The sequence below is a fragment of the Corapipo altera genome, unplaced genomic scaffold, assembly GCF_003945725.1.
Source record: "Corapipo altera isolate COAL_440 unplaced genomic scaffold, ASM394572v1 0, whole genome shotgun sequence".
Classification (NCBI taxonomy): domain Eukaryota; kingdom Metazoa; phylum Chordata; class Aves; order Passeriformes; family Pipridae; genus Corapipo; species Corapipo altera.
In genome coordinates this window covers 8,067,764-8,086,636 of record NW_020884872.1, presented here as the reverse complement: position 1 = coordinate 8,086,636, position 18,873 = coordinate 8,067,764, and the positions used below count along the sequence as shown (strand labels likewise).

The window sequence follows — 18,873 nt, the reverse complement described above, 5'->3', positions numbered from 1 at the left end:
AATACACTAAGGCACCAGAGTAATTTAATGCCAGAAAGCATAAAGTTTTCTGAGAATTTTGAAATAGAAAATTTGATACAGAGTGAGTATCTTTAACTGCATTTCGGGGGCCAGGAGAAGGAAAATTTCTGGCTCCAGAGGCTGGGTTACACCTTTGAAGAGCACAAACTCCACCTAGTGATAGGTTCAATGATGAAATTTAGAAAACCAACAATTCTAAAGCACAATCTCAGCTGTATGACAGGACTGTGAAAATGAGAAATAAAAATTTAAGTTGATGCAGTTGACTGTGTGAAAGTAAGAAAATTACAGAGAAAAATGTACTGTGAATGTTTCTAGACCTCTTTGCTACTCGCCAGTTTATGAAAACCTTTCAGTAATGAAACACCCTCACATTTGTGAACTTGTGAAAAAAAAAAACCTCTAAATTAATACACATGCAACTTTTTTATTTGTTTAACCTTTTTATTAACAAGGAAGATATGTAAAAAAAGACATCCAAATAGATTAACTTGTTCCTGCTTCTGTTAAGCAAAGGGTATGGACAAGATAAATGTACAAGTCCCTGAAACTGCTTTGACATACAGCAGTTTACAGTCCATTGCATAAACTTCTTTAGCATTAGATTTAAGGATAATTCCCACTTTAAAGTAATATTTCTCACAAAATTAGTTCCCCTTTAAAAAAAGAAATTGTCCTTACAGTAACAATTTCTGTGACTGATATCCTGCTACAAAAATAATTAATGTTTATTTAAATTAATGAGGGTACCATTTACTTCATTTCCCCTTTTCCACTTTACTATTCTCAACAGTATCCAAGTCAAAAAGAAACCACATATGCATTCAGGAAAACAAAAAATTATTTAAATATAATGCAGACAAAAAATAGTTTGTGTAAAGTACATTGCAGAACACAGGAGTATCCTGAAGAAAACTAACAGAAACAAAAGGATCTTAATTAACTCTGGCAAAGGATGATCCAAGCATCCAGGTTTTTAATATGATGATTACTGTAGCATAAAGGAGGCTCTCTGAAAGAATCTGAGCTCCTGCCATGCTTAGAAGGACAAAGAGTTCACGTGAATCAACTTCTAGGACAAAAACAACTCTGGACACTTCTGACCATACTGTATAAAGTTAAAGCAACTCTGACAATCTCTCCCTTGTAAAGTATCCTGAAAAGTGCTCAGTTTATAAAAAATTCTTTGTTTTATATTTATGCTAGAGTTTGTCTATATTCATTAAAAAAACCTAAGCATATTTTAGTAAGGGGCAAACAGAGGCCCTGTATCACATTCATCACGGTAAGGGTCCAGAAGTCTATGGGGCCAGATGGGATCCACCCAAAGGTACTGATGGACCTGTTGGAAGAGCTCACTGAGACACTTTCCATTGTTTATCATCAGCCCTGGCTAACAGAGGAGTCTCAGGTATCTGGAAGTTGGAAAATGTGATGCCCATCTACAAGAAGGGTCAGAAGGACAATCTGGAGAACTACAGGCCTGTCAGCCTGACCTCAGTGCCAGGGAAGACTATGGAGCAGATCATCTTGAGTGCAACCACATGGCATGTGCAGGGACAGCCAGGGGATCAGGCCCAGCCAACATGGGCTTAGGAAACCATGCAGTGCTACAGGCTGGGAGCAAAGTGGCTGGAAAGTGGCCCAGCCAACAAGGACCTACAGCAGCTGGACACGAGTCAGAAATGTGCCCAGGTGGCCAAGAAGACCAATGGTATCCTGACCTGTATCAGCAATAGCGTGGCCAGCAGGAGTAGAGAAGTGATTATCCCTCTGTCCTCAGCACTAGTGGGGCCACACCTTGAGTACTGGGTTCAGTTTTGGGCCTCCCACTTCAGAAAAGGCACTGAGGTGCTGGAATGTTTCCAGAGAAGGGCAATGGAGCTGGTGAAGGGTCTGGAGCATAAATCCAAGGAGAAGAAGCTGAGGCAGTTGGGGGTGTGTATCCTGGAGAAAAGAAGGCTCAGGGGAAACCTTACTGCTCTCTACAAGTCCCTGAAAGGAGGGTGTAGTGATGTGGGCATCAGTCTGTCCTCCCACATAACAAGTGACAGGATGAGAGGAAAAGGCCTCAAGTTCTGCCAGGGGGGTTCAGGTTGGATATTAGGAAAAATTTCTTCACTGAAAAGATTATCAAGCATTGGAACAGAGTACCCAGGGAAGGGGTGGAGTCACCATCCCTGGAAGTGTCCAAAAGGTGAGTAGAGACGGCACTCAGGGACATGATGTAGTGGGGAAGATGGTGGTGCAGGGTTATCCGTGGGACTCAGTGACCATAGATGCTTTTTCCATCCTTAATATATCTACGATTCTAAGGGTTATATTTATTATTCACCTGACGAAATTCAGAAATCAAATTTCATTTAGTGGGAATGTCAGTAATTAGATAGTCAGTTTGTGACTTCTATCTCTTCCACTAATTAAAAAAACCAAACATTCTGCTCTTCCATATCAATAATGAGATTCATTGCTCCTGCTGCAAAGTCTCTATCTGAAGAAAAGCCAAGCTGCCTGAGAAAATCATGAATATTTATCCCACCATGATCTGTCTGGCATACCAATATATGCCACAGTAATTCTGGTTACATTATTTTCCTGTAAGAAAAGCTTCACTAGATATGGATGTTCAAAGAATATAGGATTAGAATCCAAGTGAAACAAGAGTGAGGGTGTCCAGTTTTCACTGGGCCTGATCCTGGGAGAAGGGAGGCCCAACAGCTTATTCTGATCTCAGCAGGAGTGAAGGTGTTCAGCACCTCTCAGAAATAAAAGGTTTCTCCATGTGCCAGTTTGGCAGGATAGTTACTTACATACTTTCTAACATACTGCTCTTAGGTACTGTTCCCTATGGGACTGCTGCCATACATGAAATTAGGCATGAACTCAAATAACTTCTTCCATAATGGCCTACACCTTAACTTGAAAGTTTTATTGCTACTTTTCTAAGTCAAAACAGAAATAAACATACATGTTTGTAAGTAACTGAGTACCCCCAATATTCTTAACTAAGTTGTTAAATAATATCTTACATCAGATATAATTTTGCAAGAGTATCATACTGAAAGTGGTACTCCGTAGACTGACACAGAAAAAAATTATTTAGAAAAAAAACATAAAATGACTGTATTCAACTTTTCACACAACCCCCCCATATTTTGTTTTAGAACACCAACAGGTAAGGCCACAGAACTCCAGCAAGGTGCTGATAAGTATATCAATTTAAACAATTAATATTACCAATAAATAGCAAGAAAAATCATCTACCTATTTAAAATTACAGCAATCAAATCAATCAAAAAGAGCAGCCACCAACATTGCAAGTCATAACTGTTTTCAAGTAAAAATTGCCCTATGTGCTTTAAGACTGTCACATTCTCACATATTATAACAGTGTTAGAGTAACATACATGTATTAACTTTCATCCTTCTGTCCTGGTTAGTCACAGTTTCACTGGAATTCTCCAATGTATGATTCTGATTTTCATCCTTACTGTCTTCACCAGGTAAATCTTCCTTTTCTTTTTCTTCAGTCTGTAATGGCTTTTCAGATCTGTCTTCCTTTCTGCTACATAAATTCTTCTGGCCTGTCAGTGGCTTTCGCTTAAACAGGGAAAACTGAAGTAAAAAAACAGGTAAATAATATGTGCAAAACAGTTAGCTCTGAAATTCAAGATTAAAAACCACAAACCCTTTTGTGTATGACAAGGTCAACTGAGGTTGTAAATTTCTCCTTGGTAAAATAAATAATCTCTTAAAAACAAAATGACTACTTCAAAATGTTAATGAAAAACAGTTGCAATATTTGAAATGTGTCAAAATAGTACATGTGAACTAGAGAAGTTAAAATGATTGCATTTTGTTAAATTATACATTGTACAGTTTGCACTAAATACTGCAAGTGGTGCAATTATTTGGGTTTCTTTCAAATAAGAATCTGAGGCGAGGTCCAAAAAATACAGGTTCAGATCTCCAAAGCCCCAGAGCAGTAAGTGCTTAATATGCTTCCTTAAAAACCTGTGTACTCCCGTTAAAGTTAATGACAGTGCTTGTGTCAGTGAGACTACACACTGGTCAGAGTTAACTGCTGCTTAAGGTCTTTGTTCAGCAGGAAACACAGCAGCCAGTCTCTGTAGAAGCCTCTGGATCCTAAACCTGTAAGAAATTCCATATCAGGTACTCCTCAACATGCTTATACACACATATATAGATATATATGATCCCCAAATCAGTGCATGTTGGAAATAGATGCAAGATAAACTAGCTTGGCTGCTGCTTTCAGAGAGAAATATGAGAGAAAATAGATAATGTCCCATATGAATCAAGTCTTAGGTTTTCATCTCACCAATATGTGATGTGATGTGATGTGATGTGATGTGATGTGATGTGATGTGATGTGATGTGATGATGTGATTAACAAGCTGTCTTTTACATGAACAGGTGATCATGGGCTTTATCTCATTTCTACTGACAGAAGGACTATGATTTATTCTAAGAGAGCAATTATTTGGACAATTATCACAAAATAAAATCAAATCTTAAAGAGGAGGAACAGGTTGCTCAGCAGTTTAATTATTTGTGCAGATCATGTAAATTGAGGTATTTGCATTGGTAACTGCCCACTGCCACCTTGGTCACTCACAAAACTAGAAGGAAAAACCAGGCCACCTACCTTTTTTCTCCCAACAATTCCTCCAGTTATTTGGTCATCATTATTCTCTGAAGAATTTTTCACAGTATGATTGTCGGTGCTTTCTTCTTCTAAAATAACAGAAACATTCATATAAACTTCCCTCTGACTCATGCAAATCATAAAAATATCACAGAAAAACAGAAAACAACCCTAAAAAATTGTTCTTCAAATTCTTTTTGAAGTAGAAGTCACAAAAAATGTGGATCTTAAAAAAAAGCAATCAGAATATTCAGTTCAACTTGACACCCAGCCTGACAAGACTATTTTAATTTTTTTTAATTTCTCTATATAATGCCCTTATAATGCTCTTCAGATTCTTGATTTTCAAGAACAAAACACTTACGGTAGTGACACTATATAAAATATTTTGACTTAACACTCTTAGTTAGCTCTTGCTGACAGATGACAAAGTCTTGCACCCTGATTTGAAAGTATATTCTAATTTGGGAAAGCTGGCTGTTAAGGCAGGAGTTACAGTTAAGCATGAATTTTATTCCATAGAAACAATTCTGGGAATGGAAAAACTTTCCATTTGAGTTGATGTTCCTGTGTTTAAATTTTCCTATGCTCCCTGTAAAAATCATATAAATTTAGAACTTAATATCAAAACTTCCAGATCACTGGATAATGGAAAAATATTTAAGCATCCATTCTGTACAAGTTATTTCTACTATACTAGTGAAAATAAATAGCATAGCTTCTTTATATCACATTTGTTATTTTTATGTATATTTTTGTATACTTTTATATCACATTTGTTATTCTATTTCAAAAGAACAATTATAGATTATTCCAGAATTTCTAAAACAAAAGAAGCCTTTCATATATGGGGCACCCAACTTTGTACTCTCCAGCTTTTCTAAAGGAATATATAATTCACACAAACTGTCATCAAAACTACAGGGAACATCTAGACTTGCATCCTCAGCATCTCTGAACAGAGTTCAGTAATTATCACACTTCACCTGAAATAGTCTGCAAACATGATGAGGAAATGTCAGTTGGCAAAGATGAGGAAGACTTTTGACAAGTTTCTGAGCTGAAGTGAGATAACACAGTTACCATGACTTTGGCACTGCACAATTGGAACTGCTCCTAGCAAGTAAGATACAGCCCTGTTAAGAGAAAGTCCTTCTCGTGGACTTCCTCCAATACATGACTGGGAAAAGTATTTCTTTCTTTCAAATCAGTAACAATTATTAATGGGGTTTTTTTGGGTCTCAAATTTCATTGTCTCTCAACAGCTGCTTTACCAATTACTTACAATAACTGTGCCATTCAATATTTTTTATAATATGGGATTGCTCAGAACGATTTTATTTTTTGAAATGTTGTATATGTCTTTAGGAATTGTATTCTTACCCTGCTGAACGATGGTCTCTTTCTGAGTAGTCTCTTCTGTCTATAGAGAGACAAAACCAATTAAATCTCTACATTCAAACTTGTTAAAAAGTAAGATGTTTTATGATTAACACCTACATGTTTTCCTCCCTCTACCAAAACCACCCCAAACAACAACTTTGCATTTACAGGGTAGCTACACATATTCAAACTAATGCTGGTTATAGAACCAGATTCTTTCAGAGAACAGTAACTTAATAAGACTAAATGCTCTTACCTCTCCAGTTTCCACTGTGCTATTACTGCTTTTCTCTCCCTCAGGTGTTTTACTAGGTTTCTCTTTGGCATATTTTTCCTCTATTTCCTCTTCTTTCTCTGTTCCTTCTCTAGATTCTTCTCCTGTTTCCTCTTCTCCTTCTGCTTCTTCTATTTTTTCTTCTTCTTCTGTTTCTTCTTCTTCCTCCTCCTCCTCATCATCTATCTCTTCATCTCCAGATAAGTTTTGTTCCTTTGACAAAATTGCCAAAACATAATTTTGAAACTCTGGGTGCACAGTGATACCATGGTCCTTATCCTACACCAGCTCATCAAACATCAGGATTTGACTAAGAACAAGAAAAATCAAAAGAGAATGTTCCAAGCAAATAGAATGAGGACAAAGACAGGAGACCCCACTCACGGTTTGCTAATTTTAATAGATTTTTAAAAAACAGACCTCCAGTGACCACTAGGAATGCAACTGATCTTTATGTTTTGCCAACATGTGTCTCCTTAGAGAAAAAGTAATGAAAACAAACTTATTTTTGGAAAGAAAATATTTCTTTTAAATGTTTGAAATATGCATAATTGACACAAGCAGTAGTAATTCCAACACTGAAAAAAAAATTTAAAACCTATTTCCCATGAAAATTAATAAACACCAGATACGTTTTGATTCACGTGATTCAATACAGACATGATAACTTGAATTTAAGTTAGTTTCAACCTACAATAAAACTTCAATATAGTAACATAAATTAGCCAAGGGTATTACAAAATAAATTTTAAAAGATGTAAATGTTATTTTTGTAAAAGTTTGTAAAGAATCAATTATATCCTTACTCCATTCAGACTGTAATTACCATGCCATTGGGTATTTACAACAGCACGAAATACAATATTTGAAACAGAAACATTCTCCTTCTCATTGCAGAAATACAAGGGCCTAAACCAAGTCCAAGACAGACTTCTGATGTCAATCAAGTGAAGATTTATCAGTACACCAGAATGCCCAGAAAAAGAGGAACACATCTGTTCCACTGCAGCCTGTGTCACGATGGTGACTGGTGGGAAGTATCTGCACAGTCTTTTGGAAGTGTGGTGGAGGAATGGGTCATATATTAAACACCTCTGTATACCTGAGTCCAAATGTTGTCTCCTATCTGTTGTCAGTTTTCCTTATTCTCTCTTACTTCTTTGATCTTTTGCCTGTTGTCTCCACAATGACTGTTTTCATGGTCATCAGAAGGTAACTTCCTGGTCAGGAGGAGACCACGAATTAATGTTTCTAGTGGTTGGAGCAGAGAGCTCTTTGGTGGAACTCCTTTGCTAAGCAGCACTCTGACACCTCAGGAAGCTGAGACATCCTTACATGTGATTTATGGAGACCTGCATTATTCTGGACCCCAGCTCACAGCCTACAACACCTAACATCACACTAGATTAATTTGTTTTGGTAACTGAGCCACACTCCTCATCCCCCCCCAAAAAAATGGTGTGAGAGACACTCCTTGTACTCCAAATAAGACACCTACTGTTGTTTAACTGAGCAGCTTCACAGACTGACCCCATTTCCATTTACTGCATTTGCAGCTTGCCACAGGTGTCTCTGGCTGTCACCTCATCTATTCGACTCCTAAAATAGCCCATTTTGAATCAGAACTGATAGCACAGTTTTATTACTGCCATTTCTGCTTGCCCAATTACAGGCACATTTACAGGAGTTTTTACCAATGGTGATGAATTATATGAGAATGTCATAATACAGATACGTTTTTATTTTAAAATATTAATCACCTGATCATTAAAAAGAATATCTGAAAAATCTGAGGCTGCTAATTAAGGCATATATATATATGTATGTATATATATGTATCATGTATACATGTTACATGCATATATTATATACACGTATAAAATCTCTTCATTAGTCTCTTCATCATGCGTTAGGGGGTCTGTTTTCTTATTCCACTCTAAATTCCTTTTTCATAGAAAGGTCTTCTAAGAATATCTTCAACAGTTTTACTTCTGAAGTTGAGACAGAGGGAAGCTGACTTGGCCAAGGTCACACACAGAAAGTAAAAAGTAGTAAAGAACATACAAGTGACATATTTCAAACTGTTTTCATTTCAGCTTGAGGTTCCAGTTTCTTCAAGGGCAAAACAGTACTATGAAACAGCTTTAAACATTTTGTATCTCTAGTACCTCAGTACAGCAGAACAACAGTCTAGAAAATATCAACTTAACACATATACAGAATTTTGTATAACTGTCTTCTTTGCTTAATTTTTTGCATGCCTTTATTCTGGTTTTCCTGTAAATCCAGACCTTCATAACAAGACATTCTTAAAGATGAATTTTCTTTTTCCAGGCTTTAGGGGATGAATAATCTTACTTGCCCTGGTTTTGGCAAAAATATTGCCTCAGTGAGTATAACTGTCTTTTGCTAAAGTGGCTGCAGCTGGTTTTTCTTTGGGTAGATTAATACAGAATAACGACATTTCTTCTCAGAATACTCTATAAAAATATGTTCTTATGTTTACAGGAGAGAGGGGAAAAAATTTCACTCTCTTCCCTATTGTTGCCTCACCTGGTGTCATGTTCTGGCTAAAAGACAGTCTCACTGAAGACTGAAGACGTCTCATGGTAGACCTTCCTCAAATGACAGCTGCAAACTGGGTTTCTCTACAGTGCTGTAACTATTTCATTGTGGATCCATCCTGCATCATTTGTGGAAACGGAGCTCTGGCAGACAAGCTGTTCATAATTAGCATTTCAGAAGGGAGGGCTTATAGTATCTTTCCACGTCTCCTCAAGAAGTCAAAATAATGTATGCCACCACCATTTTATATTTCTAGGTAAGAAAATCTCAAAACCACTGATGAGACAAATTTAGTTGCAGATTTTTTAAAAATCTGGTAAAAACTCAGTGATGAAGAGAAAGCTGTAATTAATTTGTGTACCACTTGAAATGGAGAGTTCTGGGAAGCTCTGGTTTACAAAGATGTTTCTGGTTTTAGTTGCCTTGGAAACTTAAAAATCCAGACAGAAGATTAATAAATAGAATTAAGAAGGAGGTAGGTAGCTACATGTTTCTTCCTGGGGGGTGTTCTGCTAAGAAGCCATAAACCAGTAATTGCTTAACTGAGTTTCTAATCATTTAAGGAACAGATTTTTCTGATGACCTGCCCAGCCCATTACCTTTAAATGCCCAAAAACATGCCATGGCCCTCTAACACGTCTATACAACAACTGAATGATACAAAAACCAGTAGGAGTTTCCCTGTGAAGTAGAAGACTCTTAGTAGATGGGTGTTATGTCTAAGGAGTTTGGTCAATTGGCATAATGCTTCATAAGGGACGGAACAATGCTCCCTTTGTAGAGCACTAGTAAAGACAACTACAAAATACATTTCTAGGACTATCTTTTTCCTTTGATGCAGGACTGAAAAGAGGAATAGGTAGAGGAATCATATCCTATGCTACCTCTCATTTTGGTCTCCAAAAACCTAGTGCACATCAATGTCACTTCTAAATTGCCCATGCTGGGAAAATGTGCTAGGTTAATATTTTACTAAAACAGTATTGAAAGTAACAGTGTTAACCATGATCTTACATGAAGATGAGAGAGAAAAAAAACTCCCAAACAACTCAGTTTACCCTTTGCGGATTGGAGATATATGGATGGGTAGGCATGTAACATTTTCTTGATCCTGACCATGATGTCAAGGTGTCTGATGTGAACTGACTGGAAATATTACCTGACAAAACTCTTAGCAAAGCTAAGATAAATACCTTGTAGTTTCTTACCCAGCAGTTACAGTGAAAGCTTAATACCTTAAAATTCACACAGTGCTAGCCATTTGGCATCAGGCATTTGAACTGGGCTTTCATTTTGTAGGTATTTATTTTGAAAAGTTATTAGCTCAGTTTCTCTAAATCTCAGAGAATTATCTTTCAATTTCAGGATGACTAAATAAAGCTGCCCAGTTTAATGACTAACAAAAATTGAAAGACATAAGTACTCAAATGAGAGATTTAACAGCTTATGCTTCCAATTACGAAAAGGAATCACAGGAATCAATTAGGTTGGAAAAGACCTCTGAGGTCATCGAGCCCAACCTGTGACCAAACACCACCGTGTCAACTAGACCATGGCACTGAGTGACACGTCCAGTCTTTCCTTAAACACCTCCAGGGACAGTGACTCCACAACCTCCCTGGGCAGCCCCTTCCAATGCCCAATCACTCTTTCTGTGAAGAACAAGGGAGGTAGTCAACAAGCCAAACTAGGCTTTCCTCACACATTGTCAAGGAGACAAACAGCTCAGCTAAATACACTTAAAACAATTTTGAGTGAAGAGCTGAGCCTTGCACCACAACTTGTCTAAATGTTGGAATCTAGACTTCAACTCGGTTATATCAGTTTCCTAATTGTACAGTTCTATGTCAAGAGCACTTGACATGGGTTACCTCATACTTATATCAGCCCCTTAATGCTGCTGTTCTGTAAGTATCCTGGAATACTAACACAAGACTGAACTTGTAATTTCAGGCACATAGTGAAGTGAAACAACTGCAAATCAGTTTTATGTCAGGCAGGAGTTTCCATTGCTAAATGTCAACAAAAAATTGAATTTTTAAGATAGTTATACCTTCTTGTAAATACGATGGAAAAAAAACATATCGAAGTAGTAGATGCCCACATAGTGATACAATGATTATGTTGGACATGCGACAACCAACTACCACAATAGTGCCCTTCAACATCATGGTGTCATTCTGAGAAAAATGGAATTAAAAAGTGTATACACAGCTGTAAACAGCATTGTAGAAACTGATTGGACAGACTCATTTTCCATTTTTGTTTTACTAAGCTTTTTTCTGCCAATACTTTGCTATGCAACATATTTTATTTACTAAATGCCAAATACAAGGACCTACAAGTTTCCACAAGTTTCCATTTGTGCACTTTTGTTACAGGCTGGCAGTGCACACACTTTTCATTAAGAGAAGTAATCTGATCACATTTATTAATCAAGACTTTAGCTGTCATTCTGAGACTGCACACAGACATTTATTTCAGAGTAGGAGACAGTAATTTTTTGAGGGCATTATCCTAAAGATTATTTGAGCTTGCTTTGGTGCAATTATTCTGTAGCTTGCCAGCTTGCTGCTGTAGGTGTACTTGGGGAAAGATATATTTCTGCATTCTTGTTTGAGTAAAAATAACTACTTATCAATGAATAAAATTTTAATGTTAAACTTTGTTCTGAAAAAGTATTTGTATTTTTAATTTTGTGTCAGATTTTGACTATTCACTACAAATTTAAAAAGAGTTATCTAAAAGATTCTCTTTCCCCAGCAACTCAGAATGAATTTTTTGTTTATTCTCCAAAATAAATCAACATCTGAAATAGCTCAGATATACTGCAGCTTCCATATATAAAACTGTTACCTCCTCATGAAAGCTTTCTTTATTTGGAGAACAAACAAATAATATAAATTTCCATGGTAAAAAGGAAAAAAAAATTCTACAGAACTAGAAAGAATTTTTAAGGTGTTTTCTGAAAACCATAAAACAAGTTGGAGACTGTTTACATCAAGTATAATCTGAGTTATTTTACACAGTAATATAAACACCCTCTAATATTCAGTTACTCAGAAATAGCATACCAAAATAACTCCTGGGTACTTAAGCCAAACAGATGAAATATAATGAGCAACTGCAAATTAGAATATGTTGATGTTATCTGAAAATCTTTTTGTGTCTCTGGAAGACACTATGCTGCATAAAATGAATTCTTAATGCTAACAGACACGGAGAAAAAAAATTACTTGGGAATATTAGCCCACAGTGGGATGCATATTGTGCATATTTTCCAAATCCTTATAGAAAAAGTTTTGGTATCTGGAGTTTGTCATGCAGCTCCCACGTATTTGCAAGTGAACGAGGACAGTCACTTCTTTCTGCTTTTATTGTGCACATAGCTTAAAGTACTGCATGTCTCTCCAAAATCCTGTTCTTTCCATTGAAATCCTGCCTTAATCATGCTGATTATTACTCAGTGCTTGGATAAAAACAATGGTAAAGGCAAATTTTCACCAAAACACCAGAGCAGGCAGGAAGGTTCTTTAAGATTCTTTGACTCTCTACATTCCTCAAAGGGATGTCCCATGGTTCACTGCTAAAACCTCTACAGCCTGCAAGACTGGGCTTCTAAGGGGAGTGCCCTCACTTCAAAATACTCTTATGTAAAAGAGGCAACTCCTACACAACCATCACTAACCTTTAAGCCCATTCTCACCTTGTAGATTTTTCAAGGCACATCCAACTTGGTAATGCAAGTCCCACCAAGCTTTACCAGGCAATTGTTTTCCACACCATGCCAGCACTTGTGGGAGTTCTCCCCCAGACACTGGAAGGCCAGTTTTAAAGCATAGCTAATTGCAGGACACGTTCAGGTTTGCTTTGTTCTTTTTCTCCTCACAGATGATAATGAAGTGCCTAGTAAAGGAGATTAAATTTTGCAGCACTTCTGCTGCTGTGTTTCTAATTATGAATGTAGCTTTGTGCCTTGGATAGATGCTGGATAGAATGAAAGTAAGGTATTTTATACTTCCAGTAAGAAAGCCAGCCTCTGCCAGGGTGGTTAACAATCCCAAACTCCTACTAGGCTGGTCATTATTGCTCACTTCTCAGTCGAATAGCACAGCACAGGCTCTTTTGCTAACATGGGTACACAGGGAATTTGAAACATTACTCTTCAATACTACTGTGATCTATATCCTTAAAGGAATAGGTACAGATAAAGTATTTATTTAATATAAAATTCTGCTTAGAGCTACCATTCTTTAGCTCTCTCTCACACTCTCCATATGACATCACAAATACTTTATATTTCACACAAACTACAAATGCAACTCTGTGTGAAAGGTGTAGTAGTCATGACAAATTATAAAGCTCTAAACCTATAACATTGAACCTAGGATGTTCCAGAAGATTGTCCTGCAATCCAGCTCAGAAAGACTAATTTCTGATTTTTCAATGATGGAAAAATATGAACAATGTGAAAGACAGAATGGTAAATGTCTTTAAAGTTGACATTTCAGGGCCCTGACAATAAATACTTTTGTAACTAAGTATGGGGTTTTGAGATAATGGTATTAATATTTGTTTAAATTATTATAGCATGAGGTTGCCAAGCAAAAAAGCAAGGAGTACTATCATAAATTCTTAGAAAAAAGACTGATTAACTGTACTTGCTTCTTCTTCTGGCAATAGAAAAATAAAGCCTCTGTTGCTCTCAGCAGTGCAATTTTCTTATGCCAAAGCTATCTCTCCAAAATCCTTTCAATATGCAAAAGTTAACTTCTCCTCTCTCCATTAAAACATATGAAGAAGTGTATGAAAATATTACAGCTCAGTGAGTGACTTCAGATTATGAACACGCTTGGAACTTCACTGAGGTATTGGTTTGCCTTTTGTGTGAGCAAAGTATTTGCCCAGTTGCTCATAGAATCCCATGGTACTAAACACTCTCAGTTTTTTGAATTCTGTGATTAGATATTAGTTGCCCTTTTTTTTCCTTTTTACAGATCTGAAGATCCTGTTATTTCTGAGTTTGGTTCTGCTTCCCATAATGTTATTTGAGAGGTAAGATCTAGAAGGTATTATCATGTTGGGAGAAATTTTATCTTAAAAAGGTATTAGGTTTTATTTTCCCCTAGGTTTTATTACCTAAAGGTAATAAAAACTAGGGGAAAAAAAAAACAACTAAAAGCAATAAAAACAAAAACTAGATGTTCTTTTCTGCATGATTCTGAAAGGCCCCATTTTAAAAAATATCCATGTATCAATTCAGACAAGAAACTGGAACAAAAAGTAGTGAATGAAACCCAGACATTTTCTGTAGCTTGGGGAAGGACATTTTTGTTATTCAGCATCAATTATGCAAAGAGAACTACTATCTGAATAAATGGTTTGATATTTTCAGATATAATGGACAAACTTACCTGCTGAAATTTTGCAAGCATAAGAGAAGAGCTGAGCTACAGCATATTCCAAAGTCACCAAGAGCACCCTCACCTCTAACAAGAGCTGTGAGGCAGGAGCAGACTTGCACTGAAAGTGCCAGAGGTGCTTGTAATCCATGCCTGCTGTAAAAGGTAGTGTGTGCATATGTAATTCTGTGAACATGTCTGTGAAAGTGTGCAGGAGGATTAAAAGTTCTGAGATGAGCGGCAGAGGAGTGCTTAGAAATTATTGGTTGCTTATTAACATTTTATGGTTGTCTAATGTTGCTGTCACTGCTGTATTGCTGCTCTTGAACTGAACGTGTAGCTGGTTGATTGCTGATTAACTGTAATTAATAAACCAATAAATCACTAATTCTTTACCTGACTTAAACCACAGACCTGAACAGTTTTTCCATGTGACAATCATTAGGGACTAAATCATGAAGAGGAAATAAATGCCTTTTTTTTTTCTAAGAATACAAGAACATGAAGACATGAAATAACAATACCAAAAGATGGATTCTTTTAACTAAAAAAAGAAGTTACTTCTTCAAACAATGCATAAAGAAATGTAATAATTATTTTCCAAAATATGTACTGGATGCTAAATGGGTTAAAAATCAATTGAAAGAAATTCAAGGAAGGAAAATGGCTGTTAAATATAATACTTATACCTGCTGAACCACAAATTATTGATTATACAGAATGTATTTGGTATTTGATTATACTGAATGTATATTAGTATATTGAATGTATTTGGTACATTCAAATGTACTATTTGAATAATTACACAGGAGAAGTAACACTACTTGTTTGTGCTATTCTAATATTTTTTTCCCAGGCATTCACCAGTAGCCACTGGTAGAAATAAAGATGTCTGAGCAGTTGTCTGTTGTTTTCTCTCTCTATTGCAGGATTTTCTTTTCTCTACTAAAAATAGTTCAGGAGCATTTCTGCCATGTTGCTTCAGTGCTGCACATAAATCTTTCTGCATGCCATAATAAATACCAAGGACATACTGAATTTTCACAAAACCACAAGTAACAAACTTTATAAACCAGTATGAGTCAAACTAAATAAAATTCCACTCGTTATGCTAATGGAGTTCCAAAGTCCCATCAAAGCCCAGAAACGTTGGCACAATGTACAATTTATGTAACGACTCAGTGGAAAACCCTTAGAAGTGCTGGAGTAATGCTCTGCTTTTCCCCCACCACAGGAATGATCCACAAAACTACATAAAATCAGTTCTCAAATCAATGAATTTTCATCCAGACAAAACAAAGAAGAGGAGATGCCCATGAGCTGCCTTCCCTTCACTCTCTGGGAAAGCTTTATGCTATCAGTGCATGGTAAGAGAGGAACAACAAATGGTCCCCATTTGCCTAAGAATTGAGATTAAAAGCTACAGCCAAACAGTGAATGAAGAGCCATTGCTATGTGCAACTGGAAACCACTTGCTTTAAAGTGCTCTCACCTTTTCCTCCCTCTCTCTAGGAAATACTTTTAACAAGAAATAACAGACTTTTTTCACAGCACAGTTTTCTTCCAATGACGAATTCTAGAATCACAAAGATGGAGATGTCATATCCAAGAAACCCAGTTTTAGGCCTATAGAAATACTTCTCAATATTACTCTAAGTTTGATCACAGTGACATCCTAATCTTTCCTAAGAAGGATAAAATAACACATCATAGCTTCACTTAGTTTCAGAAGGAAGTATTTTCACAGGAGTTCAGTGACAAAGCAGCACTTCTGAGGGTTCTGTTGTTAGAGCTGTTTTCTTGGGAAGTGCCTTTAACTGTTAAAATATTGCACTCTATCAGACTATGAGGATACTTACCCTGTTTCAAAGAGACATGCTGATGTCAAGGCAATGTGTTCCAGAGAATTCCAAAGCTTGAAACACATTTCACAGGGACAAAATAGAGTCACTGGATTAACTTTTCATTGTAGTTAGGCATGGCACATGACCAAAGTGATCTTACCTTCAAATGCAGTATATGGAAGGGGTGAGTGGGGCAGGAAGGATCAAACTAGACTACAATCTACTGGCAAACTACTAATCTACTACAGACTTTTTAGAAAATTAATTCTGGAGACATTGTATCAAAGATAGTTTAATGCCAGTATCTTACAAAACAATGTTAAAAATGTTTCATAATCCCAACATAAGTATTGATTCCATTAACATTTTTATTGAATGACATTTACTTGTTTTGATTTCTTTCCTCTCCTGTTCTCATTTTCAAATAGGATTTAAGTAACTATTTTGCTAGAAAATGAATGTCAATACTGAGTTCTGTTTACAAAAATGTCCCAGACCACCCATTAGCATAGAATTTAAGTAACAGTGCTGTATGACAAGTCCCTATCTCTTCATTTGCCAGTTCAACCCCCAGTAGTTGAAACAGTAATGCAATATCTTAGAAAAATAACTTGCAAGACTTGTTTGTGTATTTTAAGGAAACTCCAGAAGTATTAACCTTGTCTTTTCCAAAAAGAATTCAGACTTTCTTGCCACTTTCTTTACTATTCCATCTGGCTTCTAGCTCTACCTCTTTTGAGAGATCACAGATGTGATTTTTTAGAAGGGAAAAGCACAGATCTCCTCCAATGAGGAGAAGCTTTGGCTCAGATACCGAAAATATATATATGCTTCACACAGCAACAGAATATATTCCCCTTCCTGAGAACCTTAGAGTTAGATGACTAATGTAATGGAGTGTTTTGTAGGCAGATATAGAATCTTCTGTGTACTGCACAGTATAAACAAGTAAAAAAAGTTTACAAGTGTATTTTCAAATTCTTTTCACCAAGGGTGAAAGCTAAAAATTATCCCTGAACAGATACATTCTGAGTCTAGCGTAAGCTAGGCCAGATTCTGAGACTTGTGCATTTGCACATAATTGTGTGCCAAACACCAAAACAAAAAGTCAGCCTTAAGGCCTTTGAAAAATCCCAGGCCATCACTTACTCAGGCCTGCATTTCCATTTACTTCTCATCAACTGACCCAAAATTTGGCAACTTTTCTTTAATTGATGCTGAATACTCAAACATTTTACCAATGTATGAACAGAAGAAAAGTAAGGGGAATGAATATGGGCTGACAGCAAAATTTAAAAATATGTATATGTATTTACCAACACTCCTTTCATATAAGGCACAGTAACAAGTAAGCTGTCCTGCAACTAATATTGATGTATTGCTGATTCAAAGGCAAAGAAGATTACACTGTTGCAATATATAATTCATGTTGGCAACACAACATTACAATTTAATTAAGAGGCAAACACAGTTTACCTCCTCAGCAATTATTTTTTAAATATGTGTCATACATGATAAATGTGATTGTAAAAATGACTGTATCAACAACTTATGATTTCTCTTATAAATGCTTCCCAAATCTAAACATTTTCTTCAGTCTTTTTCGAGAAATTGGCACTTAAATGCATGATAATGTATTTTGACTACATTCGAAGTTTTTTTAAGTAATAAAAATCAATCTGCCATCGTTCCGAAGTTTCCTGAAGAGGCTGAAAATGCATGTCCAGTAGTCTATTCTACTTTAGTGTTAAATAATGAGGTAGCACATTGTTCCAAAATTGTTCTGAATTATGTAAACCATTTGCTACACTCTGTTTGGACGTCATGGTTTGTTTAGAGCTGTTCAGTAAAGCAGTACTTTCTGTCTTTTCTGACTTCCTGGATTTGCTTTTCTTTTGTGGAAGCTTATTATGATAATTTTTTCTTTTATCTTTTGCTTTTTCCTCTTCCTCTTCTTCTTCCTCCTCTCCCTCATCCTCTTCCTCCTCTCCTACATCCCTTTCTTCCTCTTCTTCTTCTTCTCCCTCTCCCTCTTCCCCTTCTTCTTCTCCCTCTTCCCCTTCCCCTTCTCCTTCCTCTTCCTCTTCTTCTTCTTCCTCTTCTTTTTCTTCTTCTTCTTCTTCCTCTTCTTCTTCTTCCTCTTCTTCTTCTTCTTCCTCTTCTTCTTCTTCCTCTTCTTCTTCCTCTTCTTCTTTTTCTTCTTCCTCTTCTTCTTCTTCTTCTTCTTCCTGCACTCCCTCTTCTCCCTCCTCTTCCTCTTCTTCTTCTTCCGCTCCTTCTTCCTCATCTTCCTCTTCTTCCTCATCTCCCTCTTCTTCTTCCACTGCCTCTTCTCCCTCTTCTTCCTCATCTCCCTCTTCTTCCACTGCCTCTTCTCCCTCTTCTTCCTCATCTTCCTCTTCTTCCTCATCTTCCTCTTCTTCTTCCACTGCCTCTTCTCCCTCATCTTCTCCCACTCCCTCTTCTTTTTCCTCCCCCACTCCCTCATCTTCTTCTATCCCTTCTTCCTCTTCTTCATTTCCCCCCTCTTCTTCCTTTTCATCTTCTCCACCCTCCTCCCCTCCTGCTTCTAGCCCCGTTCCTTCTTTTTTCTCCTCATCTTTTCTTTCCTCTTCAACTTCATCCTCCCCTTCTTCTCCTTCTTCCACTCCATCCTCCTTCCCTTCTGCTTCTGCCTCTGTTCCTTCTTTTTTATCCTCATCTTTTCTTTCCTCT

The 18,873-nt window shown here is 36.7% G+C and overlaps 1 protein-coding gene across 1 annotated transcript in view; it reads right to left on the bottom strand.

Annotated features, from left to right (window-relative positions):
- Positions 1–1,930: 1,930 nt before the first annotated feature.
- Positions 1,931–18,873, bottom strand: part of RPGR (retinitis pigmentosa GTPase regulator) — a 54,790-nt gene continuing 37,847 nt past the window's right edge. Inside the window, exons 16-21 of the mRNA XM_027640178.1 lie at positions 18,120–18,854; positions 11,017–11,092; positions 6,330–6,472; positions 6,074–6,113; positions 4,691–4,779; positions 1,931–3,636 (exon numbers count right to left, since the gene is read on the bottom strand). Coding sequence (XP_027495979.1) covers positions 3,415–3,636; positions 4,691–4,779; positions 6,074–6,113; positions 6,330–6,472; positions 11,017–11,092; positions 18,120–18,854 — 1,305 coding nt within the window. The 3' untranslated portion in view covers positions 1,931–3,414. The remainder of the gene's footprint in view (positions 3,637–4,690; positions 4,780–6,073; positions 6,114–6,329; positions 6,473–11,016; positions 11,093–18,119; positions 18,855–18,873) is intronic.